The 27,801-nt window shown below is 46.4% G+C and overlaps 1 protein-coding gene across 3 annotated transcripts in view; it reads right to left on the reverse strand.

Annotated features, from left to right (window-relative positions):
* LOC142571108 (glycine receptor subunit alpha-2-like) overlaps window positions 1-27,801 on the reverse strand; it is a 238,950-nt gene that overhangs the window by 128,590 nt on the left and 82,559 nt on the right. For all 3 annotated transcript variants that reach the window (XM_075679398.1, XM_075679396.1, XM_075679397.1), the window contains 2 exons: window positions 13,830-13,949; window positions 7,986-8,137 (listed from right to left, as the gene is read on the reverse strand). In XM_075679398.1, the coding sequence (XP_075535513.1) occupies window positions 7,986-8,137; window positions 13,830-13,949 (272 nt within the window). The remainder of the gene's footprint in view (window positions 1-7,985; window positions 8,138-13,829; window positions 13,950-27,801) is intronic.

The raw sequence follows: 27,801 nt of genomic DNA on the forward strand, positions 1-27,801 counted from the left end.
CGCCAAGATTTTCATATAAAAAATTATCGTTTATTTCGATTGCACCGTCCATCAAGAGGTGGAGGACTTGATTTCTTGATAACAACTAAAATATGCCACAAAGTAATATTTTCTATCAGTATATGTCTAAAGAGTGCGAGTTAACAGCAATAAATATAACTATTCCTGGTTGTTTCCCATTTTCATTACTTAATACATATTTTCCCACAGGCGCGCATGATACTCGTTTCCTCTTTACCGTTGTCAAATCTTGTAGGAAACAAATTGTGTTAGCCGGAGACTTTAATTCGCATTATGTGTCGGGATTTCAAAACGGACACATGCGGAAAGCGATTGTCGGACTGGGCAATTAGTCAAAATTTTTGTTGCTTAAACACGAATTCAGTTACCTTTATTCAGGGCCTTTCTAAATCAGCATTGGATGTTACATTTGCCAGTTTAGGAATTTCCGTAACTTCCTGGTCTACTGTCGACTCAGCCTCATATAGTGACCATCTACCTATTAACTTTGATATTGTCTGTCCTATTATTCCCCTGGAGTCTCCGACGCGCACTTTTGTCAACTACCAGAAATTTCAGAGTGCCTTCAAAACGATTTTCAACACCCAGAAAACGGTACCCAATGACATCAAAGCCATGAGGCTTTGAGCTTTATTAAAATGTTCCTTTAAAAAGCCCCAATTTAATGTTAACATAAGCAAAAGTACTACCTCTCCTTGGTGGAATTCGGATTGCACGCGGGATTATAGAAGACGAAAAGTCGCGTGGAAGAAATTACTTGACAATCAGTGTCCGAGTAACTGGAGTGATTATAAATTCGCAGCCGCTGCGTTCAGGAGAACAGTATGGAATGCCAAATGCGAATATGACGAAAAACATCACGACTTCCTCTCTAAGTCCAGCAACAAAAAAGCTCTGTTCAGATTCCTGCGATACAGAAAATTCATACCGACACCAGCGAATACTGAATCGATAATTCTTTCACCACGCGAGATATCTGCTTCATTAGAGTTCATGAAAAAGGGCTTATCGCAACTCTTAACATCACGTTTGCCGAATGGGCCACTGTGGCCCCCCATCGCCGATGACTGTGTGGAAGTCACAGTGTCAGAACTGTCTAACGTCCTTAGGTCTCTCCCTGCCTCAGCTCCAGGTCCTGACGGCATTTCCAATGCCACGCTAAAGTTATTGTTTGAAATGTCTCCTGATGACATTCTGAACAAGGTAAATTATTCTCTACAAAATTCATGGATTCCACAAGAATGGAGGACAGCCAAAATTATTCCGTTGCTTAAAAAACAAGCAACCGGCTACAATCTTGACAGCATTAGGCCTATCCCTCTTAAGTCAAATATGATAAAACTAATTGAAAGAGCTTTATATGATCGTATGATGGATCATATATCTCAAAATTCGTTACTGAGCCCATGCCAAGTAGGTTTCCGGCCCGGTCTGTCCATTTGGTGTGCGCATGTAGATTTAGAAAGCCGCGTCCAACTTGCTCAACATAGAAAAGAAGTTAGTGCTTTAGTAACTCTTGACATCGCAAGAGCTCATGACAGCGCAGACCTACAATTTTCCTAGATATATAACGGCATGGATTTTTGAATTTCTAAGAAACAGAAAATTTCATTGTTTTCAAAACGGCTTTTTTTCAAGGCAGTTCGACCAGACCAGAGGGATGCCCCAGGGGGCTGTTCTGTCTCCTGTGCTATTTAACCTATTGATGAAATCAGTACCACTGCACCAGGATGTGAATCTGAATGTCTATGCAGATGACATTGCATTGTTCGCGACTGCTAGAGACATCAATTCTCTTCACCTGTCTTTGCAAACGTACCTCTGTACTCTACAGACGTGCCTTCACGATCGGCATCTATCACTATACGTAAACAAAAGTGCAGTCCTTGTTTTTCCGCTTTCCGGGCCGTTACAGTTATCATTAGTATATGAACAGAGAACCATTCATCAGGTAGAGTCACTTAAATACTTGGGCATCATATATGACGGAAAACTTAACTGGTGTTCTCACATAAAGAATATTGGAACGAAGGGGACACGAGCCGTATGTTTACTACGTAGAATCAGTAACCAACATTCCGGTACGCGAAGTGACACACTAATTATGATTTATCGTTTGTATGCACGAGCGATTCTAGAATTTGGCTGTGTTTATTCTCTGGAAGTGCAAAAAATAAATTAAGGCCCCTTGTTCTGTTAGAAAGAGAAGCTCTTCGACTATGTTTAGGTCTCCCTAAATTCGTTGCTAATAATGTGTTATACCAGGAAGCGCGCCTACCTGCACTACACACGCGATGCCGCATGCTTACGGTTCAAACCCACTTAAAGAGCTTATGAATCTTCGCTACGACGTGGACAATATGCATTTATTAGTAAACCAAATTCATTTCTTGAGAACACGCGGTCACGGTTGCATACCCCACAAGTTGTATTTGTGCAAGCATAATTAACACTTCTAAATGTTAGCCTTAGAGAAATAATTCCGCTTCATAGGTGTACAGGATCGCTCAAAATTGAATTTGCAGACATTTTTCCTAACAATGCAAAATTTCTGCCCACAACATATTTGAATGAGCGTTTACAAGAATATTTGGCCCGTTTCAAAATAAGCGTAATAGCGATTGATGCTTCTTCGTGTGAAGAGAAGGCAGGCGTGGGTATCTACTCACCATCCCTCGATTGGTCTTTTTCCCTTCGCCTACCAGATTACACATCAATTTTTCATGCCGAACTTCTGGCAATAGTTCTTGCCTTTAGGAAATTGCCCGTTGATACTATAAGAGTTATTATCGTCACAGATTCTCTATCTGTATGCAGCGCACTTACTGCGTCTACAAAATCGACACCATTGAACACGTTTTATTCATTAGCTCCGCCTATTTAAGTTTTGTTCATATGGTATGGGTCCCAGGCCACCGAGACATTCTGATTAATAAAATAGCCGATTCCTTGGCCCGAGCTTCTTTAACAGGTACTGAGCTATCTGTGATGCCGGCAACGGCGCACGTCATTACAGCCAGATATCGACAATTTTCTTTGAGCGAAGACAAAAACGCGCTGTCATTAGCAAAATGTACAGATTTTTTGCACCTAAATTATTCTTGGAACCGGAAATGGTGTCCTAACCGTAAATTCGAAGTTTCGTTTACCAGGCTGCGTTGCCGTATTCCAACACTTAATTTTTACTTGCACAGGTGTGGTCTGGCGGTATCCCCTCCATGCTACCTCTGCAACGAAACCGAATCTATAGATCATTTTTTATTATCTTGTCGGCGATTTTCTGTTCACCGAAAACTATGTCTAGAAATCCCACTTCAATATTTAGGATTACCTTTAAACAGCACTACTATTTTCTCCCTTGGAGCAACAGTATTGGGATACAGCCACAGGAACATATGCCTAGCCATTTATAATTTTCTATGTGGCACAAAAAGAATGCCTTGTTAATGGTTCTTAGTTTCCACAATTGATTTACTTCTCCCTCCAGTCTACGAAATTCAAAAAATATAAAAGCAAAAATACACAGTTTAAATCCTTCTAGTAGTATTATTAAAAAATTTAGCTTACTCAAGTTTAAGTATATGTTTTTATTATTATTATTATTCTCTCTTTTCTTTAGTATTTCTATCAACGCAAGGCTTACAATAGTACTGATCACTAGTTTTACTCATGTATTCACAGTTTATTTTTCATCTTGGATTATATATTTATTTTACTTTTTTGTGTTAGTTATTTATTACCCAAACTCTTTTATTTATTCAATCATATTACCACCAGATTCGTGGCCTAGCCCTTGTAGTGGGTTTGTGCCATTGATTGAGGCTTCATCATCATCACCCACCTCACTGAGAATATGTTTTTTTCTACTGCCGTTCTAGTTAGGAACGCAGCGCCGTACTTACCGTGTACTTGTTGGCTTCTCATGATATGAATAATAAAAATCGCGCCCCTCGGTTAACCCTCTCTCTTCTCGTTCTTGCATAACAAGGATATCGAATCCGGCAACACTAATGCCTTCAGGTAGCATGTTCGGGTTTATTGACCAGTTGCCTCCACCCAAAATGATCACGTACTCGTGACACTTGCGGCAGAAAGGATGTTCCGCATCCGCTGCCAAGCTTTGTGAGCGGCGCTGCCTGACACTCCCAGGGTTAGTTCTACCAATAAAAACATCCAAGAAACTAGAGAGGCAAACGGCGCCGTGGTGACCCAGTGGGTTAGAGCATCGCACGCGTAATGCGAAGACGTGGGATCGTTCCCCACCTGCGGCATGTTGTTTTTTGTGATACATTTTCATTGCCATTTATTTATCATTTCTTTAATTCAATTAGTAAGTACCAGTAATTTCCTGTGTGTTTTCCTTGTTGTCTTTGTTTGTTCGCGACACTCGAGGAATGTTTATACCCCAGTGGTTGCGCATCTAAACGTGATCAGGCCCATCGCGCCCTACTAAGCTTTCTAGAGTTGACTAACTTAGGTTCACGTGTGTAGCGTGAACATTCAATATTCTGTAGTAGCGTGAACTTCAGTGACCGGCCCTACTGTGTGTGATCAGTACTGTGCCCTAACGCTGCTTCCTTCGATGATGAGAGGTGGCGAGTTCAAACATCTTGTAGTGTATATTGTGAACCAACTACCGGTGAAACGGCAATTGCGTGCAGCTGTACTTGGCGTCTCATCATGGAGAGCACAATTAGCCGCATAGCGAACTAGTCATGGATGTGGTTGAGAATTGTGGAGGCTGTTCGACGCGGCGTCACTTTAATTCCGGCTGCAGAGTCGAAACTCGGTAGAACGACGTGCGTAGTGTACTGTGTTCTACTTTAGTCTTTAGATTTGTCCTGTTGCTCTTCCTTTTCTCTTTCCTCCTCTCCTTCCTATCTTCCATTTCTGTGTTGCTGTCAGCTCCCTTCAGGAGAGTAGGCAGGCGTTGTGCCCCTTCCGGTGGCAGTTGCCAGCCCGCTCCTCGCTTTCCCTTTCCTTTTAACTGTGTATATGTGTATATGTGTTCTAAACAAATAATAATAATTTGTTCCCTTGTCATGGTATGATTAATAAATATCGGGCCCCTCGGTTAATCCCCTCTCTTCTTGTACTCGATAAATACATATACTCCCAGTAATCTAGTGAAGGTCACCTAACCCATGGTCTTGTGTCTAGAACTCTCGGCCTGAATGGATCAGAGATCCAGCGAGCGTAAGCGTGCTGCCGGTGGTTGGCGGGGACCACTTAATGTGCCGGCGTACTTATGAAAGGGTGTGCAGGTCGGGTCAATACCCGAAACTGTTTTGAGAAGTATCCACCCTTCTTGATGGATTGCGCCATTTCGGTGGCAGCTTCGGTTCCATCACTGCCGTCTTCTTCCTTTAAATGTAGGTAGCATTCATTTCAGTTTTTACCCACATTTCTGTTATTATTGAGACCCTTTCACAAACCCGGTAACCCAAGTTGTCTGCTAGCTTTTGCCACTAAGTATGTGCTTGCTGGATCTTGCTGAGCAGGTGATATGGTCCTCCGGGTAAGAGGCTTCACGGACAAATTGGGCAGCTTTTTAAAGAATGATATCAACCCACATTAAATGTAAACACCCCCTACAATGAAAGCGTACTTTACCAACTTATATATACGTTGCTTACTTGTTTACTTTTCGGCCTATGTTTATGTCTAGTAGGTACCGAAGATCGTGCGATACGAGCGTCATACTGACGACGTAATGAATACCATGGAGTCACCACACAATGACGTCAGCGGTATGGCAGATGCATGATATCGACGAAGTAACGATACAACGCAATGACGGTGACTCATTGTGAAGACCGACGGAGTTGGGCATAACAATATTCCCAAGTTGCCAATTCTGACCTATATGCCTAGTGGCACAAGAACAATTGGAAATGGTTAGTGGCTCAGGCTGTTTGTTCGACCCCGCCTTGTTCGATTGTCAGCCTTCTTTTTCTTTCTGACGTTTCTTTGTGACTCCCACGGCATTTCTCGTAGCCCAACAATCTACAGTGGTCGCTGTGGCGGTATGTTACATGTGGCTGTACCTTAAGCCCGGTTTGTATTGGATCAAAAGCCTCAGAAGCTTTGAGTGATCTGCACTTAAGCCGAGTGAATAGAGGGCCTCGACGCATCTTGAATGAGCTGGCGGAAAGTGTTTTCCAGTATGTCGATGATTACCTTGCGTTTTCTTTAAGTGATAACTATGCCAGAACAGCGACTGTTGTTTTGAAAGTATTTAGAGAATTTCGTCTTGCTCTCAGTTCCAGGCTTGAGCTCATTCAGAATAACAAGCTACACTTCCTAGATCTATGCTTCATGTTTGAGCACGATCATGTCGGTCGGCGTTACTCTCCTAGGTCGAAGAAACAAATGCTTGATATTTTTTTCTAGTCATTCAAAAGTGAAAAAACAAGGGATAGCGTACTCGGCTCTAACATCGGCTGTAGTGGAGTCATGTGCACATCGCGTACAGCCAAGTTTCCTGCAACAGATCCAGAGGCTAAAGCAAACTGGTTTTTTCCAGTCAAGTGCTCTCCACAATATCGTACGAGAAGCTTACAAAAGGGGTAAAGAGTCAGGCTGGTACAAGGCAATAGGAAAATAAACAAAAAAACTCAGTGCCCTTCGACTCTGGTGAAGCATGACCAGTGAAGCTGTGTATGTGTGCCCCCTAATGGCAAACTGCAGTTCCGTCGCGGGTCAGCCCAGCATATCTGCGGGATCGGCCCACGTATGGGGAGTGCTTAACACCTGCATCGCATCCACCGCGCAAGCACAAATGGATGTCGAAATGCGCTACGGCACGTATCTGCTCTCTTTTTTGCGCAGTTTGCTAGTTCGCACATGTGATGACGCGAATAAGCAACTCCCTACGCAACTAAGCAACTCCGTACGTATTTTAACCACTGTATTCTGAAGGCAGTGCGAAGCTTGGTGGTACGCGGTTGCGGAAGAGCGTTCTCTTGATGATCAGCCATTCAGCCGTACCTTTAAGGCGATGTGTTCGAAGGCGACAAACGCGATTCTTCGCGCGTACTTCCGAAGCAGCTTTTGAAACTTCGTTGAAGATAACCGTGTAGGGCTCTACTGTTACATAACAGAAGGCCACCATGGCCTCCCTTTATTACTGTGCGTTTTGACCAAAAAATATTAGTTCTAAATACGCATTTGCTTGTGGCCACACTCACTGTTAGCGATAGGGCGGTGTTTTTTTCTTAATCACACTTACTAGTACCCTGTGGTGAGGAGATGCAATAGCCACGATTCTCAGCGCTAAAACTCGCCACTAGCATTCGGTACGGCCACAGTTTATAAAGTAAACAGTGAGACTTTTTACGGATGGGTGATGACGGCAGCGTAAACCGCGCAAACTGGCACACTTCGGACATCAATTCTAGCCTTTGCACCCAAGCGAGTCTTTGTTATGCAAAAAAGAGGTGAGGCGTGCAGACAGGACACAAGGGTAGAGAAGTGGACCACACGAACGCCGACTACTAACTGAAGGGAGCACTGCGGCGAAAAAAGAAAACACGAAACTCATCTGCGCAAGTTCAAAATGGTATCACCACGTGTCAATCGGGTACAAATGTCGGTCTACGTGAGAGATAACTGTTCAGGCACTTAATCTGGCACACTTCAGACATCAATGCTATCCTTTGCACCCGCGCGAGTCTTTGTGCTTCGAGTATTCAGAGTGCTTCCTGCGTAAGAAAGATAAAGCAGTGGCCTACTTCCCTGGAAGACATGTTCCGCGATAGGCACAGATACTCATGGGCAGACGCGTCTACAAATATACTGAAGAGAGATTCATTCTAGTAGGCATTAGCTTATTCACACCTACGTAATCGCCTCGCATCATTTGCGTGTTGCCCTAGGCAATAGTACACGATATTTTTATACCTCAGTGCGCTACTTTTCACCATGCTCCCTTTTATGCCAGGAAGAGTACAAGCACGGCTTACCTAGCTTTCATGACGTGGAGACAGTAGTCTCCTTGGGGAAAATCGACGTGTTCTAGGTATTTGTAGATGTTCTCGAGCCTCTCCATAGAGGGCACCACTTGCACGTTGACAGCTTCCTCGATAAACGTGTCCGGTCTGTAGGCCCGCTCATCCTGCAAGGGGAATTTTATTGTTCTGTCAGAGACAATTTGCTGATGTTAATCAGAGCGCGTACAACTGTGCTTTCCATGTGACATTAGTATTTAGAAGATTAAGTCGCGACAATCTCATAACATGTTCTGCAACAAACATCCTTTGTACATAGGTGGAAGTACTTTGCTGGCCATTCGGATACTCTCAGGACCTGCGAGGAAATCGGCAAGACGTCTTATTTTGGCGTCAGCAGAACTACAAGGTGCAAAGGAGCTGTGCATTCTCGATATATTCGGCGGTACTAAAGAAGGGGTTACTCCGGCGTTCACGAAGTCTAATAGCCGTTTCTTGGACAATTGACTACAAAATAAAATACAGCGGCTAGCTGCGAAGAAAAGTGAATGCTGAGTTTACATACAATGAGCACAATACTCCCGTCATCTCTCGGCTAGCCTAATGCGTATTTTTTTTTCTCATTTACTCAGCACCCGCCCTGACTGCTCACCCCTCAGCGCTTTCGTATACAGGCCTTAAACATATTATGATATTTATTTTATTTATTTTTTATTTATTTCTTCATACTGTCAACCCTCTGCTGAGGTGCCTTACAGGGAGCGTTTAAATACAGGCAGACCATATGTACAGGTGCATCAAGCAGCAGCGGAATCACAAAAATAGATTTTCACATTTTTTCAAATCCACAAACATCACTGGCATTTGCCACAAAGCTTGGTAGCGCGTTGCAGAGTTCAATCGCGGTAAGGAAAAAAGAAAAGCGTAACACATCACTGAGAGCAAAGTATGGGCGTAAAACATATTGATTATTAACACGACTGCTTCATTTTCCTGGAAGCTGCACATACTCATCTTTGTTGATTTTTAAATGTCCCTCTAGTATTCTAAAAAACACTTTCAGACGATTTTTTTGCCTTCGTACCTCTAGTGTTTCCAGTTCACAAGACTGCAACATCAGTGTGACGCAATCTAAAAGGCGGTATTTTGAGCATATGAAGTGCGCGGCAGGACGTTGAACTTTTTCAAACCTTGTAGTCATTTCTTTCTGATGAAGGCTCCAGATGACTGAGGCATATTCAAGTAAAGGTCTAACAAAAGTTTAGTAAGCTATCAGCTTTACATCTCGCCAAGCCTGACCTAGTTTTTGCCTTAAGAAACCTAGTCTCTGATTCGCCTTCAAGCACACATTTTCTATGTGCCTATGCCATGTCAGATTATGCGTGACTGTAACACCTAAATATTTAGACTGGCTAGCACGAACTAACAAATTACCATCGATGTAATGGTTAAAAGGCAGAATGTTTACTTTCCTAGTCATATCTGTGTATGTTCGTTTAAGGTAGTTTATATTCATACCCCATAATTTACAGCATCGGCTGAAATTTTCTAAACAACGACTAATTCTGAGTTGATCCTGAACATTGGTTACGGTAGAATAAATTAGGCAATCATCTGCAAAAAGCTTCATTTTTACCGGTTCTTGAACAACAGAGGAGATATCGTTTATATATATAAGAAATAACAGTAGGCCCAAGACTGACCCCTGAGGAACACCTGAAAGCACTTGGAGTGGACTCGACAGGCTACCATCTAAACTTACGGTCTGTTTACGATCAGTTAAATATTCTTTTATTCATACCACTGATTTTTCATCGATACCTATTTCTCTCAGTTTAAAGATCATCTTATTATGCGGAACTTTATCAAAGGCTTTCGCAAAATATATACAAATGTCGTCAATCTGGTGCTTCTCATCTAAGGCTGCAGCGAGATCATGAACTACTTCAATTAATTGTGTAATGGTAGATAGTCCAGTACGGAAGCCATGCTGGGATGAGTAAAGTAAACTATTCACTTCTAAAAATTGTAAAATATGTTTTGCGATTATGTGTTCTAGAAGTTTACAACTGATACATGTGAGTCAAATGGGACGGTAATTATTTACAAGTGTGCGATCACCGCCTGTGTGCACTGGCATAACTACGACCCTAAGCCAGTCTGTGGGTAGAGAATGCGTATGTAATGATTTCTCAAAAATTGACCGAATATGGATTATTGTAGGTGCTGTGTGCAGATATGTCCTGCCGAAATGTAAGTAAAAAATTAATTTTACTGGAACAATGCTGCTAAAGCAGGTAAAGCTGTTGAAGTCTTTAAACAAAGGAAAACAATCCAGCACATCTCGCTTGTGGAACATGTATAGCAAAACCACAGTTGGTGCAGTTAAAAAAGAAAAAAATCAGCAACTACCTCGGCTGCAGAAACAAAAACAAGAGTACAATGAGCAGCTTTGAAGAAGACAAGTCAACTTGTCGGAACGTTGGCTCCTGCTTTCACATTGTTCTCGTTTTGCTCATCGCCATGAGCCGCTTTGAAACTTAAATCGGCCGCTCGCTCGTATAGAGGAATAAGACATGAATATTGGTGACATGGCGTGAAGCACCATAAGCAAATATTTAACCATAAGTAAAACATGTTCATATCACGTAGAATCAACTGCGGGAGTTCCAATGTAAAAACAAAGGTGGGATATAGCCAAAGAAGAAAAGAGAAATCTCGATCGCTTGAACACAAGGCACTACTAGATGTTGCGAAGCAAAGTGCTTGGAGTCAAGTGACATGTAGTAAGACAAATAAATCATTACACATTAAAAATAAGGGTGTCAGTCATCGGTATTTTTATAAAGAACTAGACGTGGCTCAAACACTTGCACATTATTTGGTTGTGACTTACACCCATAAAAATAAAACATCACTAACAAGACCAGCATTAACTTGGGAGCATACAAAATGTAATGCTCGTGTAGCCAACAGTAAAAAATTTGGCACATATGGTAATGTCTGATTGGAAAGTATGCCACCAGAATTCAAGGCACAAACCTTCAAAAATCAAACGTGCAAGGCTGAACACAACATAAATGCTGAAAAGCTATTCCGCCACGAAAAGAAGCGTATAAGTAATAGGTAATGAGTAGGAATGGGGGTCATACGGAACATAGCTTGACTAAAAGAATGGTGTGTTAGGTGGCTGCGGGCTACATTCAACTAGAAAAGCGTAACTACCTAAACCCGCTTTGATCTTACAGGCATGTTATCCATGCAACATATAATGATCGCGTGGTCTCTTGGAAACAATGGTTTAACATTTGACAACGTTTGTCTAGAAAGTTTACCACCAGACTGCCAAAGAGAAGACTATGCGAAGCAAGTCTCGGAGTTTCAAGACAACTTATATTCAAATAAAGGAATGTTTCAGTAGGAAAAAGGAACCGTATCACTGGCTCGCCACAGAGCATAGTTCGGCTACAACGGGTGCTTACATGGCCCCAAACTAGGGAGGCATTTATACATTCTTTGCGTAATACCAGACAACAACCCAAATAGAAATAACTTCTCTGAATGAGACAATTGCGGCAACACAAAGCAAATGCGCAAGGCAGAAAGAGAAACACCCCTGTTTTAGCTAACCTGGGTGAGGAAAGTATTGAAACCAAAGTTGCTACTTCGGCAAAGGAAAAAGTTTTCGACAAATAGTCACAAATCACTCTGCTGCGACCTACATTATATCAAAAAGCAAACATTGAACCATTACGTGTAACAGTGCATAGACTAGCAAGCATGAATCACATGGGCGCAAAACTGAAAGCACAAAAGAAAGTGAAAATTGTTTCTCCAGCGAGTTCAAAAGTAAAGCAGCTGCATGAAAAGCATTGCTTTCTGTGTTCTGCCAGAAATAAGCTTCCAAACACTGTTTCACACTTTTTTGCTGTACCAGGGTTAGGAAAGTCAGGAAATTATTTTTTCGCCATTCAATGGATGTCCCCGCATTACCCCAGGGCGTTACTGCAGGATGGGTTACAGTTTTGTATAAAACGGACCTGCATTCACAATTGACACATGCGCATTTGATAAACTATTCTACTCGATAACACATTTTACAAAAAAAAGGAATTGGCGAACGGCCTCGTAACTATTCCACTCGATAACAGCTTTTGCAAAAAAGGAATTGGCGAACGGCCTCGTCCTCGCTCGGTACTCCTAAATTTTAAAGGTATGTTCAGTTCGTCCAGAAAAGTAAATTGGCAGCTCGCAGTAGTTAGCCCTGTTGATTCCAGTTCTCTATATTATGTAAAAAAAGTTTTAGGCTTAGTTTTCTTTTACGGATTGGGCACTTGATAATTTCAGATTTCTTTTTATATAATTTAGTGTAGTAACATTTTTGGCAGCCACGTAATCGGCTTGAGAATTGCAAGAGCACTCATCTGAAATATACACAACCAAATACTTATGTTTACATTTTTTAGCGATGATCTTTACATAAACAGAGTACTCTGTTTTTTTGCACATTCTTCTTTATATAAAGAAGAGAGTAACACATTTCTGAGAATTCCTTTTCCTTCTCCGTTTACCAAACAGCGTACGGCAGTCTAGGCAGCGTAGGCAGTCTTGCATCGTCGTCACTGCCAATTCTTCTCTGTGCAATACAATCACTGGCAAAATTCCACTTACGTGATGTGGTTCCCATCGCAATGTTATCTATATAGACAAGAAACAAAAGTGGTCGCATAATAGACCCTTGTAGAATTCCGTCGTAACGTCTAACCGATGTAATATTCCGTGCCACTTCGTCGTCTTCTGTCCTTGTGACAGCTCGCGCTCTTATGCGCCGTGTTCGAGTGCACTACCTCTAAAATCTAGTCAGGTAACCCGTAATTAGTAGTACGGGCAAGTGTTATGGCAGTAATTACAAATAGGTCTTAAGGTGGCTTCAGTCCTACGCAATTCTAACTTTAACGTTTTTGTCACTATCAGAAGGAAAGCTTCGGGTTCTTTATTTTCCAACATCTTTCCACAGCATCTTTCCAACGAACAGGTTGGAAAGATGCTGTCTTTGGTTATCGGCATTTGTAGACATAAAAGGCCAAGGAATGATTGAGGGTGCTTGAATAACGATAGCTGTGTTCGCATATATTACAACTGCGAATTCTAAAGAGAAAGCAAAACAGAAGACGCAGCCTCACTCTTTTACAGTTACCGGAGCTACACCTCTCTTACCAAGTACACCGCCACATTCATGAAACACACACAAATTTACATAAGCATTGGTCCTGAGCGTGCCAGTCAAACAGAGAGCTAGCAACAGTGCAAAATGTGGTTTCGTACGACACGTACAGTACTTCTGTTTTAACAGTATTACCGTTTGAATCCTAGGCTACTCGGCCTAGTCTTTCCTGCCCTTGATATAAACCAAACTCACACGATCAAGCTGGAGCGGTGAGGCTTTAGTGAGGGGGACACGAGATAAGTGATCAAGAGCGCCTCGCTGTACGTGCCGTCTTCGTCACCCGCCTCGTGCAGCGCTTCCGTACGGTGACCAGCTTTTCTGAAAGGTGGCGCTCGGGTGGAGGAATTGCGGCCATCTTTTGCAAGACCAGAACAGCGTGCAGCCTGCATCATCATAATCTTCTCCTCCACGCAAATTCAATGAGGGGGGAGGGGGAAGGAGCGAGGCCCCCGGTGGCTTATAAGGACTCTTCCATTCCAGTTCGAACCCCCCCCCTCCCCAAGTGCGTGCCGAGCAGTTAGCAAGAGCGTTATTGTTGACACAAACAGTTTCTGGCCTGCGTCTGCTCAATATAGATGCTAATCAGATTAGCGTCAAGGACAAAAAGAGTACCTGAACTTGAATGCACTCACATATGCTGTGTTCATGACCTCATTGTCTGCAGGAAGCCGCGCATACGGGTGTGACGCTTTCTTCAACCAGGCGCACCCGGCCCAGTAGCTATTATAGGCTGTCATCATCACAGTGAAACGCTGAAAAGAAATGTACCGCAGAGTTTGCTTATGGTGGGCAAACGCTCCCAAGTGCGCAATCACGAGAAAGGTTTTTCACAGTACGTTGCGGAAACGTGTGCTCCGCGTAACGCATCCATTTGTAACTGATACAGAAGGTCATTTTCATTGCTGCTATGGGGAACATAAGCTTAACGGGTACAATTAAAAGATACGCAGCAACAACGTCTCATTTTTCAGCGGTCTGCGGCCACCCTAAAGCGCCATCTACCAAACCACCAAACGCGCGCTGCGTGCCGGGTGGCTCCGCTCTCCTTGGCCACAAGCCTCCGCGCCAGGCCTTGTTGGGAAGCACAGAAAAAAGAGCATGCATTCCAAAAGCCAAAAACAACAAATGAGGCGCCGCAGAGGTGCACCTGGCATGTAGCATGCGCCTAGCGAGCCCATCTGAAACGTAATGTAAAGAGCCTTTCGTTATTTTTTAATCATTTGCATACCTGCATTCGCCTTGAGGGTTTGTTGTGGGGAGGTGTTTACACGGTGTGAAGTACAAGAAAGGGGGAGTAAAAATCTGAAGAAATCAAGAAATAAATACGCTTAGACAACGCATGATTAGAAACAAAAATATAGATAGAATGCAAAGCGTCATAATAGCGGCATACAAACAATCAATGTACGCAGTTACAAGTCATGAGGAACTGTGCACAAGTACTGCACAGTCCGTGCGAGCTGCCTTGTCGTTGTGTCTTCAGCCCAATGGTCCGCTTTCATATGCACTTCGGGGCCATCCGACTGCCACGCACCTTGTATTCACCCGTATTCTAATGAGGATTCTGAACTATTACTGGCCACGCCTGGCCCCAGACGACGCCCAATCGGTCAAGAAATGCCGAGACTGTCAGTGACGCAAGACGCCGCCAACAAGGCCAGCAGGATTGCTGTAACCAATCGAGCGTCCTTGCCGACCGTTTCAGCAGATTGGGATGGACCATTTCCGACGTCAACATTTGGAAATAAGTGGATCGTCGTGGCAACGGACTACGTCACCAGCTTCGTTGAAACGAAAGCGCTGCTGAAAGCTAGGGCAGCCGAAGTGGCGAAATTCTTTGTCGAGGACATCCTACTGCGACTTTGTGCCCCAGAAGTCCTCATCACCGATAGAGGAACGGCTTTTACAGCAGAGCTCAAGGAAACCATTCTACCATAATGACAGAAAAGCCACAGGAGGCCAACTGCCTACCACCCGCAGACAAATGGTTTTACCAAGCGGCTGCACAAGACCCTCGCCGACATGTTAGCAATGTACCTCAGCGTCCAGCACAAGACTTGGGATGCCGTCCTGCCGTACGTAACCTTCGCTTACAACACGGCAGTGCAAGAAACAACACAGACCACGCCCTTTAAGCTGGCTTACGGCAGGAGCCCGACGACTACTCTCGACGTCATGCTGCCGTAGGTCACCGAAGAAGAGAATCTAGTCGACGCCACCTATCTCTATCACGCCGAAGAAGCCCGACTGCTCGCCCACCTGCGGATAAAGAACCAGCAGAGGAGCGACAGCCGACACTATAACCTTCGACGACGCTACGTCGAGTACCAGCCCGACGGCCCTACTTGGGTTTGGACCACAATACGGCGACGAGGACTTAGTGAGAAGCTTTTACGCCGCTATTTCGGACCCGGCAACATCATCCGACGCATTGGTGTGCTCGACAACGAGGTCTTACCAGGCGGCATTTCGCTATCACAGCGTCGCCGCTCACTACCTGAAATAGTCCACGTTGTACGCCTTAAGCCGTTCTACCAGAGCTAAGGAACTTACGGACTTTGTTGCTTCGTTTCTTTGTTATTTTTTTCTTCACTAAGTGTAGTTATTTTTGACTCTCCTGCTGTGTTTGTCAGATGCTTTTACGATCGGTTCATTGACACTCATACTTTATTTTTCTTTGGTCACTGCTTTTCCCCGGCTAACAAATTTTAAACGTCACCGCTCGTGATCACTTGGCTATTGTCACCAAGGCTTTCGTACGTAATCTAATTGTATACACGACGCGAATTGCGTAGTACTTTCTGCATGCCACGCAAGCAACAGCGATTACATTAGAACCTTCGACGCGTGATGCATAAAAGTCAACGCGCTTTATCCACTGATCAGATTTCAACAATCGCCGACTGTGATCTACGGTATTGTTTTGTTTGATTGTTACTTGTTTGTCCGGGGACTGGTTCGCCCAATAAAGAGTCAAAGTTGTAATTTACACTTTCGGCAGTGCGTCGGTCTTCACCTTCACTAAAGCGTGACACTGTTGAATAACTATTGCTATTGTTACGGTAGAAAGAACCAAAGTAGATATGCACATCAGCTGAAATCAAAGTAACGCACCAATTCGATTCACAATCTTTGGAATGGGCCGAAGGAGTACTAGGAAAACTTTGTGGATCAAAAAAAAAAAACGCCCGCACCGTGCGCGTCGCAATCCTGACGGTAGCGGTATACATGAAACGAAGACTGGAAAAGATAAGTTTTATCTATGGTATCATCAAACCAATGTATAGTAGCTATTGCGATATCAACCTGTGTTGAAGCGATTAGGCACCCAGTGCAGCACTCTTATTTTTAATACTTCTGCTACCGCAGGCTTTCGTGACGTCTATCCTTGCAGTGATGTAACCGTCTTTATTATTTAAAATGAGCCTAAGGAATTGGGCTACTTCCTTTTCGCAGATTCGAAACTTCTGCTCTGAAGTGGATGACAGGAGCTTTAACTTCTGCTGATCACTTTCAGGCTATAAATTTCGGTGGTTACGATTGTTTAGGCCGCAGAAAGTGGATTTGATGAGAATTCGCTCCCTCAGTCAGCGTTATTTTGAGGTCGCACCGTTTTAAGGCACAGCTCTTCAGCCTGTTTCACATGCTGCGAGTGACCCGCCGTGGTTGCTCAGTGGCTATGGTGTTGGGTTGCTGAGCACGAGGTCGCGGGATCGAATCCCGGCCACGGCGGCCGCATTTCGATGGAGGCGAAAACACCCGTGTGCATAAATTTAGGTGCACGTTAAAGAACCCCAGGTGGTCAAAATTTCCGCAGTCCTCTACTACGGCGTGCCTCATAATCAGAAAGTGGTTTTGGCACGTAAAACCCCAAATATTATTATGCTGCGAGTGGAGCAACAACGCTGGACGTTAACGAACCCCAGGTGGTCAAAATTTCCGCAGTCCTCTACTACGGCGTGCCTCAATCAGTTCTGGCACGTCAAACCCCATAATTTAATCTTTTTTTTAGTATTCGTATTTCATTATTTTTGCTTTTTTTGTCACTGATACATGTGTAAAACCACCTGCCTGATAGAGTACTTACTATGCCTTATCAAGCTTATTTGTACAGTGCTGTTGAACAACACACATTTTTATCAGGCACCTGCACTGCGGAAGAAGACGTTGCATAGCAGACGAAAAATGGGACACTCACATTGATATCACATGTGCAAAGGCATTTAAGCAGCTGAATTTCTTACCTCGGAAATTGGCAACAGCACCATCCGATGTCAAATTAACTGCGTACAAAACCCTCGTTCAGCCAATAGCTGAGTACGCCAGCATTGTATGGTACCCGCAGCAGTCTTACCTCATTGATAAACTTGATAGAATACAGCGCATGGCACTCCCCTTCATTTATTCCAGATACTCGCCGTACGACAGCGTCACTGCTTTACGTGAACAAGCAAATATCCCGACTCTAATATGAGGACGGCGTATCGCTGCCATGAAGTTTCTTTTCCTTCTTTATCGCAGGCACATAAATATAGATAAAACAAAGTACATTAGGCCTCCTTTCCAACATTCGGAAAGAACAAATCACCGTAAGTGTATCAGACAGTTTTCTGCGCGTTGAAACACATTTAAATATTCATTTTTTCCATCTGCAATTGAAGCCTGGAACCGTCTGCCGGAACCAATTGCACATCTTGACTCCATCGAAGAATTTGCAACAAAGATACGTGCACTTTTTTATGATTAAATCTGTTTCCCATTATTAACTGCTTCGCTTCAACGTTGTGTTGCGCAACTGTGTGTTGGCCGTTTCCCACCACATCTGAATTGTTGGTAGCTCTTACCCCTTCCCTGTATTATCTGTCTTGTACTAATTGGTTTGGTCTGTTGTTTTGTTTGCGTGTTATATCTTTGAATTGTAATAATTAGCGTGTTTAATTGCTTTCTTCTGTTCTGACCAACAATGTTTTGTTGTTTCGATTGTGACCCACTCCTATATGAGCCTGTAAAAGGCTTACAATATTGCTAAATAAAATAATAAATAAAATAAAACACCGTTCTGTCGCATGTGTCCCAATGAAATTTTTAGAGTTGCCGTTTTACATGCTTGAGGTTTCAACAACGCGACTGGTTTGACGCCCATGGTTGCTTGCTGCCAGATTTTATTGCACACGCCGCATAAATCTTTGAACGTAATGAAGAAAAGATGTACATCAGAATATTATCGGCATGTTTTCTTTAGGAGCAAATAATACGCGCACTTATTAAATTACACACGTTGTGAAGTTTAAACTTGTTTTGGAGTGCGCAACGGGGCTTTCTGAAGTTCAGTTTTAAGAGACACTGCTTACGTAAACTGTGCACAGCATGTTGTTCACTGTTGTGTGTTGTCTGATGTACCTTCTATGTCCGCGTCACTCCGCCTGCGCTACAACAACTTACAACATGACCTGTCGACAAACCCATATAGCTACCCTCACCGCATATGCAGTATTCGGAATCACCCGCCGTGGTTTCTCAGTGGCTACGGTGGTGGGATGCTGAGCACGAGTTGACGGGCGAATCCCGGCCACGGCAGCCGCATTTCGATGGGGGCGAAATGCGAAAACAGCCGTGTACTTAGATTAAGTACACGTTAAAGAACCCCAGATAGTCCAAATTTCCAGAGTACTGCACTACGGCGTGCCTCAATATCAGAAAGCAGTTCTGGCACGGCAAACCCCATAATTTTATCTTTATTTTAGTATTCGTATTTCGTTATTTTTACTTTTTTGTCACTGATACATGTGAAAAACCAGCTACCCGATAGAGAACTTACTATGCCTTATCAAGCTTATTTGTACAGTGCTGCTGAACAACACGTATTCTTATAAGCCACCTGCACTGTGGAAGAAGACCTTGCATAGCAGACGAAAAAGAGGACGAGCTGTGCCAACGCACGCATCTTTCTTGTTGTGGTGCCACCCGCTGCCCCGGTTCAAATACCGTACATAAACCTTTTTGGGATCTCCCCGCAACATCTTTGGCCGAGGCGTGGGGCATATACGTAGGACACCACGGACCTTCGCAGCGGACATCATTTGGGTTATACAACCACGTTGAGTGAGAAGCCCGCTGGCTTGGCCTCGGCTACCACAACATCGGTGGTCCTAGCCCCACTCCGAAACCCTGGTACCTCCTCAGGTACTGGCTCCATGTACGTCAAAGACAAGATAACCGAATACGAGAGTGCCAGCAAGAATAACCAGTGGGACCCAGCCATCAAACTGGCTAACGTTATCTACTACTTCAAGGGAACGGCCCATGTTTGGTTTGAAACACACGAGGGGGAACTGACTATTTGGGACACCTGCAAGCAAAAACTACAGGAGCTCTACGTGAAGGCAATAGTGCACCGGCGAGCTTCAAAGAAGGAACTTGCGTGCTGAGTCCAGACATCAACTGAACCATGTGTCGTGTACAAGTATTCAGGGCGCGTTAGCGCTGTGTCGGTGGGCTGACGACGAAATGCCTGAAGCTGACAGTCAGCCACATACTTAGACATCGCCGATGACGCCCTTAATTGACTGGTTTGTTAGGACTGCTGGACCGTCGACGACATCTTAAACTGGTGCTGACGCTTTCAGGAAGTGAAGAGCCGTCGTGTCACGCAAGAATTCGTGCTGCTCCCTAACACCGCCGTTACCATAGCGGGTGAGGACGTCCAGCGGCGTGGTACCGAAAGCTTTCTGTGTTTTGTGCGGCGTGAGATTGAGGCCGCATCTCCATCTGTTCCTCGGGCCCATTCTTACGACGAGTCTCGCCAGGCAGTACCGTTGGTCTATGCCGTCAGGCGCGAAGAGTTGGCGAACGAAGCCATTCATCCCATTCGTGCTGCAAGTGGCCCGGCGCTCAGCAATTTCTTCCGGCCGCAATCGGCCTATCCCGGATACTGCGTTCCAATCCTGTGACGCACGAGTTGCGACAGGCCAATATACTTCACCTGCAATTGAATATGCCATATTTCCCGTCATTCTCTCGGGACGAGGTGACGCCGGCCGTAGTCACCTCGTCCCGCGTACACTTACCGCCGGGAAGACAGTCGGCGCTCTTTGTTTCGTTCTCGCAATGACCCACCGCCCTCTGATGTTCGTGCACCGGCTCTGCGCTACGACAACTCGCGATCCCCGCAAAACCGGCGTTCTCGCTCTCCGCTGCCCCGTCACTCACCATCGCCGAACCCTCGTCGACCACATTAAGAAAACTGACCGCTGCAGCTCCTAGATGTAATGCGACATAATGCCAACCGACCCGGAAATTCTCTGGTGACTCTGGTTGCCCGATAAAGCCTTTCAGGCGTAAAAGTGGACAGCGCGCCTGCTTCGGCGCTCGTAGACAATGGGGTGCAACTATTTATCACGAGCGCTATACATTTGTCCTCGTCACCACAAGGTTTTTACGACGGCCACGTTGCCTGTCGTCCGCGTTGCCGACGGCGGTACAACTTCTGTCGTTGGCATGTGCACTGCGCGCGTAATCTTCGCTGGCCACCAGACCACAGTGCTATTCGCCGTTCTACAGCAGTATCCCCATGATGTCATCCTCGGCCATGACTTCCTGAGCACTCATTCTGCAGTCTTTCACTGCTCATCTGGAGCAACAGAACTGCTTGTTAGGCTAGTTGGTGCTTGCTAAAAGACATCTTTTCTACCGCAAGTTAAAAGAAACCCAAAGGAAGACACATAAAAGGCAACACGGGCGGGTGCCGCTTGCATTGTGCTTCACGTGTCTTCCTTTTGCGTGTGTTTTAACTTGCGGCAAAAAACACGCTCATCTGGCCTTCTACAGTTGGAACTTCCTTCGGTAGCCGACGTCAACACCGTGTCACCGCCACGTTTATGTGTCATGGAGTTTGTCCGCCTGCGACCAGCAGCCACGACGTATGTCACGATGACCACAGAGCCCCTTGTTTGTGACGGTGACTATGCGATCTACCCTACTACCGACATTCTTTTGACGAAATGTGTTGCGCTCCCTCACTCTGTTGTGACTTTTGCGGAGAACCGCGCGTGTTTACCTATTCTGAACTTTGGACGCACTCCACAATTTCTTTCCGAAGGCACCACATTGTCCAGCATATCACCCTGAGACGCACGCGACCCTCTGGCCCTGACTATCGATGCTCCACAGTCATTGCCTACAAACCCGCACACGAGTACACGATTGCCCGTGACCTGTCCCATTCTCAGCCCGAATATCTTCACCACTTGTTATCGTCTTGCCGCGATGTTTGTTTTATTTTTCTTCGCCCCGCATTGACCTGACAACACCTCTAACCAATCGCATCGGTATTCGGTATGCTCGAATCAACCATAGGTGCTCATCCAAAGGTAGTTTTGTTTCACAGGTATTCGGGCCGGCTATTGGTATTGGCAGATTGCCGTTGACGAGCAGAATCGCAAAAAGACCGCCTTCGTTACGCCCGATGCCCAGTCATGCCCTATCATTTGTGCAATGCCCCTGCGATATTTGAACGAATCATCGACTCCCTCCTTGGCGCGTTCAAGTGGTCTACTTGCCTATGCTACCTTCACGACGGCATCGTTTTTTCGCCTGCATTCCCCAGTCATCTACACCCGCCGACTATTTTTTGATATTTCCGAACGCCTGGCTTCAATTGAACTCCTACACATGTCGTTTCGGATGCCGAAAGTTCACGGTACTCGGCCATCTTGTTCATGCGGCCGGTATCCGACCTGATCATACCGAAATAAGCACTGTTACTTTCCAACGTACCGCTCTTCGCATGACGTCCGCTAGTTTTTTGGCCTCTGCTCTTACTTTCGTCGCTTTGTAAAAGACTGCAAAGATAGCCCGACTCTTGCATGCTTGCTCAACAAAAACGTTCCCTTCACGTGGGGTCCTGCCCTGGCGTCTGCCTTTTCACAGCCGATTACTAAGCTCAGTATGCCACCTGTGCTGGCTCATTTGACAATTCTGCTTCCACGTAAATCCGTGCAGATGCCGGTGGCCATGGCATCGGCGATGTTTCGGCTCAATGTCGACATGGTCCGGACTGTCCGTGCGTATGACAGCCGCCTTCTTTCTGCCGCTGAACAGAATTATTCAAATACAGAGAGAAGGGGTGTGTCGCTCTTGTTTCGGCCGTCGCAAAATTTCGCCCTTATTTGTATGATAACCTATTTACCGTCGTCACTGACCATCACGGTCTCTGCTGGCTGCCTTCTCTCAGAGATGCCACGGGTCGCTTTAGACGCTGGGCATTACGGCTTCAAGAGTTCTCGCACACGGTCATTAATAAGCCTGGCCCATTGCATCAGGATGCCGACTGCCTTTCCCGTTACCCTGTCGACCAACCAGAACCTCCACCGAGCAACTACACTCCTTGTATGCTTGCCATCTCCAAACTCTTCAACATTACTGCTGCACAACCTCGTGACTCGGTGCAGCGCAAGATTATTGACTGCCTCAACTCCCAGGCTCCAGATGACGCTTTCCGCCTCTTTAGGCTACACGATGACACTTTACGCCATCGCAGTTTGCTTTCTGATGGTCCCGACCTCTTCCTTGCGATTCTGGCACACATCCGCTCCACTGTTCTGGCCCAGCTTCATGATGCGACAACTGTGAGGCACCTCGGCGTTTCGTGCATTTATGATCGTACACGCATTCGGTTCTACTGGCTAGGCATGTCCCACTCGGTGCGTCGTTACGTGGTCCCATGTGACCTTTGTCAGCACAGGAAAAACCACTCCTCCCGCCTGCTGGCCATCTTCAGCCGCTCGACTTTCCACATAAGTGGTTTCATCACGTCCGTTGGTCCGTTTCCTATGTGTGCTTCAGGAAAGAGATGGGTCGCTACCGCTAAAGAATATGCGGCGCGATTCGCGCTCAGCGGTGTTCTTCTGACCGGCAGCGCGACCGACGTCGCGAACTTCTAGCTCCATGACGTCATTATTCAGCATGGGGCACCAGGAACACTCATAACCGACCGGGGCAGATAGTTTCTTTCGATGGTGATCAAGGACATTCTACGCTCCTGCTCTATGCAACACAAACAGACCATGGCCTACCATCCACAGACGAATTGCTTTGCGGCGGGACTGAACCAAACAATTACCGACATGGCGGCAATGTATGTGTCCCCCAACCACCAGTACATGGACACTGCAATGCCTTTTGTGGCATTCCCGTATAAAACGTCAAGATATAACAGCGTTGGTTATTCGCCTTTCGCTACTTCGGCCGAAACCCAATGTTACATATGGACACGCTGGTGCCTTCCTCCGCGTGCCCTTCTACTGTGTATGCTCAAGAGACTATTTCCCTTGCATATCATGCATGCCAAGTTGCGCGCGCTCGATCCAGATACAATATGATACAATAACCGTCATAGGACTACCCACTTTTCACCTGGGTTCCTTCTACTCTTCTAGTCCTCAGCACGCCGGGTCGGCTTTTCTGAAAAGCTGCTATTCCCGTACACCGGCCTTTATCGAGTGTCCTACCAAATGACGGGCGTAACACATTAAATTGCTCTGTTGTCTTCGACCCCATCGCTTTAACCTCGCACTGACATTCTGGACATCGTCCTCCTGAAGCCATACCATTTCCCAGGCACTGAATAACCCTGTGTGCGATGAACCTTTTCCGTGGCGTCGTATTTCGACTGCACCGAGTTGGGGCTTTCTCTAAGCGAGGGTAATGTTATGATGAGCCAAGTGTCCTGCGGACGAAGAAGACGTTGCGTAGTAGACTAGAAAGAGGCCAAGCTGTGCCCCTGCCTGCCATCTTTGTTGTTCTGGTGCCACTCGCCGCCACTGTGTAAATATTGTACATAAACCTTTTCCACATTCGAAGTGTCAGGAAAGATGCTTATTTTAAAATTGTCCCTTTTGCTTTCGGTTGGTCTTAGTATTGTTTGTTACATTTGTCATATGCATGCCCCCCTTATGCAATAATATTGCTACGCAACAGTGTTATTGCTACGCAAAAATAACCGGTGGGACCCTACTATCATGCTCGCCAACGTAGTCTTTTACCTCGGTGGCACACCTCGAGTCTGGTTTCGGACGCACGAAGATGAGCTCACCAGTTGGGATTCGCTTAAGCAAAAGCTCCGAGACTAGTTCGGCAACCCCTACGGTCATCAACTTGCCGCGCAGAAGGCGCTTTCCGGCCGTGTGCAGACGTCAACGGATCCCTACGTCACCTACATTCAGCATGTCTTGGCTATTTGCTGCAAAGCTGACGCACACCTGACTGAGTCAAAGCAAGGTTCCCCACATCCTCAAAGGCATTGCCGATGACGGCTTCAACTTGCTCGTTTTCAACAACGTGGCGACGGTGGATGCAGTTCTAAAAGAGTGCCCCCGCCTGGAACTCGCTAAAAGCCGACATATTGACCAGCAGTTTCCCGTCTGCCCAACTCCCCAGCGACATCTTCCTGACAACACTGGCTATGTTGCCAAGATCGTCCGGCGTGAGATCCATGCCGCCTATCCGGCTGCCTTCAACTCCAGCCCCACCAACGTACCTACCCTCACGTTTTCCTTGATCCAGGCAGTTGCCCGCCAGGAGTTCGAAAACATGGGTCTTCACGCCATATGCTCGACCCATCGCCCTAATACCCACCCGGCTTTTTCGATTCCGCCCCGTCCCGCATCTTCATACCCACCACGTTTCCGCAACCCATCTTAATGGCGCACAGCTGACGACAAGCCCATTTGTTTTCACTGCCATCGAATCGGGCACATTTCTCGGCACTGTCGCATCGCTGGAGTTCCCCGACCCGGTCTACTTATACTGCCTACTCTCGCCCCTCAGGTGGCCCTTCTCGTCCCTATGCCGCCACTGATTTTCCTGCGCCGAACCACCCCTATTCTCGTTCGCCTTCGCCCCAACGACTACAATCTCGCTCTCCCCAGCCCCGTCACTCCTATTCGCCGACTCCCTTCGGACGCCGCTCCCAGACAGAAAACTAGACGATGCAGCGCCTCGAGGTGAAGCTGCATTGCTCCCTACGCCGCCAAATCATCTACTGACGTTGCCCGCTTATCTGAACCTTCCTGACGTGCAAGTCGACGGTGTTTCTGTATCTGCTCTTATAGAGAGAGGGGCGCATTTGTCGGTAACGAGCACTGACCTTCGTAACAGGCTGAAGAAAATAATCACCCCCGCCACGACGCCTGTTGATCGTGTCGCTGATGGCGGAACAGCCCCCGTAATTGTCATGTGTGCCGGACGCGTTTCCTTCACCGATCACTACACTATTGTGCTATTCACCGTCATCGCCTACTGTACCCACGACATCATCCTCGGCTTAAACTTCCTCTCAACACATTCTGCTCTCATCGACTGTTCCGCCAGTACTCTCCGCCTTGACCTTCCTGTTCTGGATCCCGCTGAACCACACCCCATTTGCCTTAGTTCCGTCGGCTTCGTTCGCTTGCCACCTTCCGCACTGACTTACGTTGACTTAGTTTCATCCACAGACGTCCCCGACGGTCACTACATCGCGGCTTCTATGCAAGACGTCCTCCTTACACACGGGATCACAGCACCTCATAGAGTTTTATCTATTACGGCGAATCGCGTCTGGCTGCCAGTGGTCAATTTTGGCTTGGCGACACAAGTGCTGCCACGCAGGATGTCTCTGCCGCAGCTTTGCTCATTGGAGGACTACTCAGTAGCATCTATTGCAGTAGACGACAATTCAGCCGATCCTCCCCTACCATCGCAGTCGGCAATTTATACCATCGCCTACTTACAGAAAATGATTGCGCCCTCCATGCCGTCCGAGCACGCTCGTGAGCTCTACCGCGTTCCCTTTTCCTACCACAAGATTGTCGACTTTAAAGATCGTCCTGTGGCACAAACTACAGCTGTTAAACGTCGCATTAATACCGGCGATGCTTCTCCTATTCATCGCCGCCCTTATCGAGTGTCACAGGCTGAGTGTCAAGTTACTCACGCCGAAGTTCGCAAAATACTTGCCAAGAACATTATTCAACCGTAATGTAGTCCATGGGCGTCACCTGTTGTACTGGTAAAAAAGAAGGATGGCTCATGGCGCTTTTGCGTGGATTATCGCCACCTTAACAGGGTTACCAAAAAGGACGTGTATCCCCTACCTCGGATTGATGACGCCCTTGACTGGTTCCACGGTGCTCGCTACTTCTCCTCTATTGACCTAAGCTCTGGCTACTGGCAGATTGCCGTCGACGATCTCGACCACAGGAAGACAGCTTTTGTGACACCAGACAGTCTTTATCAATTCCAAGTGATGCCGTTCGGTCTATGTAACGCTCCTGCCACTTTTGAACGCATGATGGACTCCCTTCTTCACGGTTTCAAATGGTCCACGTGCCTGTGCTACTTGGACGACGTTATAGTGTTCTCCCCAACGTTCGCTACGCACCTCGAGCGCCTCTCAGCAGTCCTGGACGTTTTTCGTCGAGCCGGTCTGCAACTCAACGCATCGAAGTGCCAATTCGACCGTAGTCAGATAAGCGTCCTTGGGCATCGCGTTGACGCGAACGGAGTGCGACCGGACCCAGGCAAGATCCATGCTGTTACGCACATGCCTGTTCCAATGTTGGTCAAGGATGTGCGCAGCTTCATCGGCCTTTGTTCGTACTTCCGCCGTTTCGTGAACCGAGTGAATCGTTCGTGAATCGTTTCGTGAACCACTAACCGAGCTTTTGAAGAAAGATGCCACTCTCCAGTGGGGCGATAACGATGTCTCTGCATTATCGCATCTAATTGACCTTCTCACAACGCCTCCCATTCTGGCCCATTTCGATCCTTCTGGGCCCACAGAAGTCCGTACTGATGTCAGTGGTCACGGTATTGGCGCAGTACTGGCCCAACGTCAGCGCGGCCACGACGGTGTTATCGCTTACGCCAGCAGGCTCCTCTCACCCGCGGAGCCCAACTATTCCATCACTGAGCGTGAGTGTGTAGCCCTAGTTTGGGCGGTTGCGAGATGCCGCCAATACTTATATGGCCAGCCCTTTTCCGTTGTCACAGACCATCCCGCGCTTTAGCTAGTTGTGCTGACTGGAAGATTCTACAGGAAGACTTGGTCGCTGGGCTTTACGCCTCCAAGAATATTCGTATTCTGTCACCTACAAATCTGGCCAACTACACAAGGACGCTGACTGCCTGTGTCACTACCCGGTTGACGAGCCTGACGACGCTGACAGTATTACCGCCAACGGCATTTTCTCTGTGTCTGCCTTCGCTAACATCGCCGTGAGCAGTACCGAGACCTATCGCTGCGAGCACTCATCGAGCGTCTCCGCTCTACACCTAGCGACGCATCCTTTCGCCGATACGTCCTCCAGCGCCGTATTCTGTACCGAAGGAACTTCCTGACGGCACTGTTTTCCTTCTTGTCGTGCCAAAACATCTACGACAGACTGTGCTCTTTGAGATGCATGCCGCACCCACTACAGAACATCTTGGTGTAACCCGCGCGTACGACCGCGTCCGCCGCCGCTTCTATTGGCCTGATCTCGCTCGCTCCGTACGACGCTATGTTGCTGCTTGTGACCCCTGCCAGCGTCGGAAAATACCTCAGGTGCTACTTGCCGGCCATCT

Source organism: Dermacentor variabilis, chromosome 2 (genome assembly GCF_050947875.1).
Source record: "Dermacentor variabilis isolate Ectoservices chromosome 2, ASM5094787v1, whole genome shotgun sequence".
NCBI classification, from domain to species: domain Eukaryota; kingdom Metazoa; phylum Arthropoda; class Arachnida; order Ixodida; family Ixodidae; genus Dermacentor; species Dermacentor variabilis.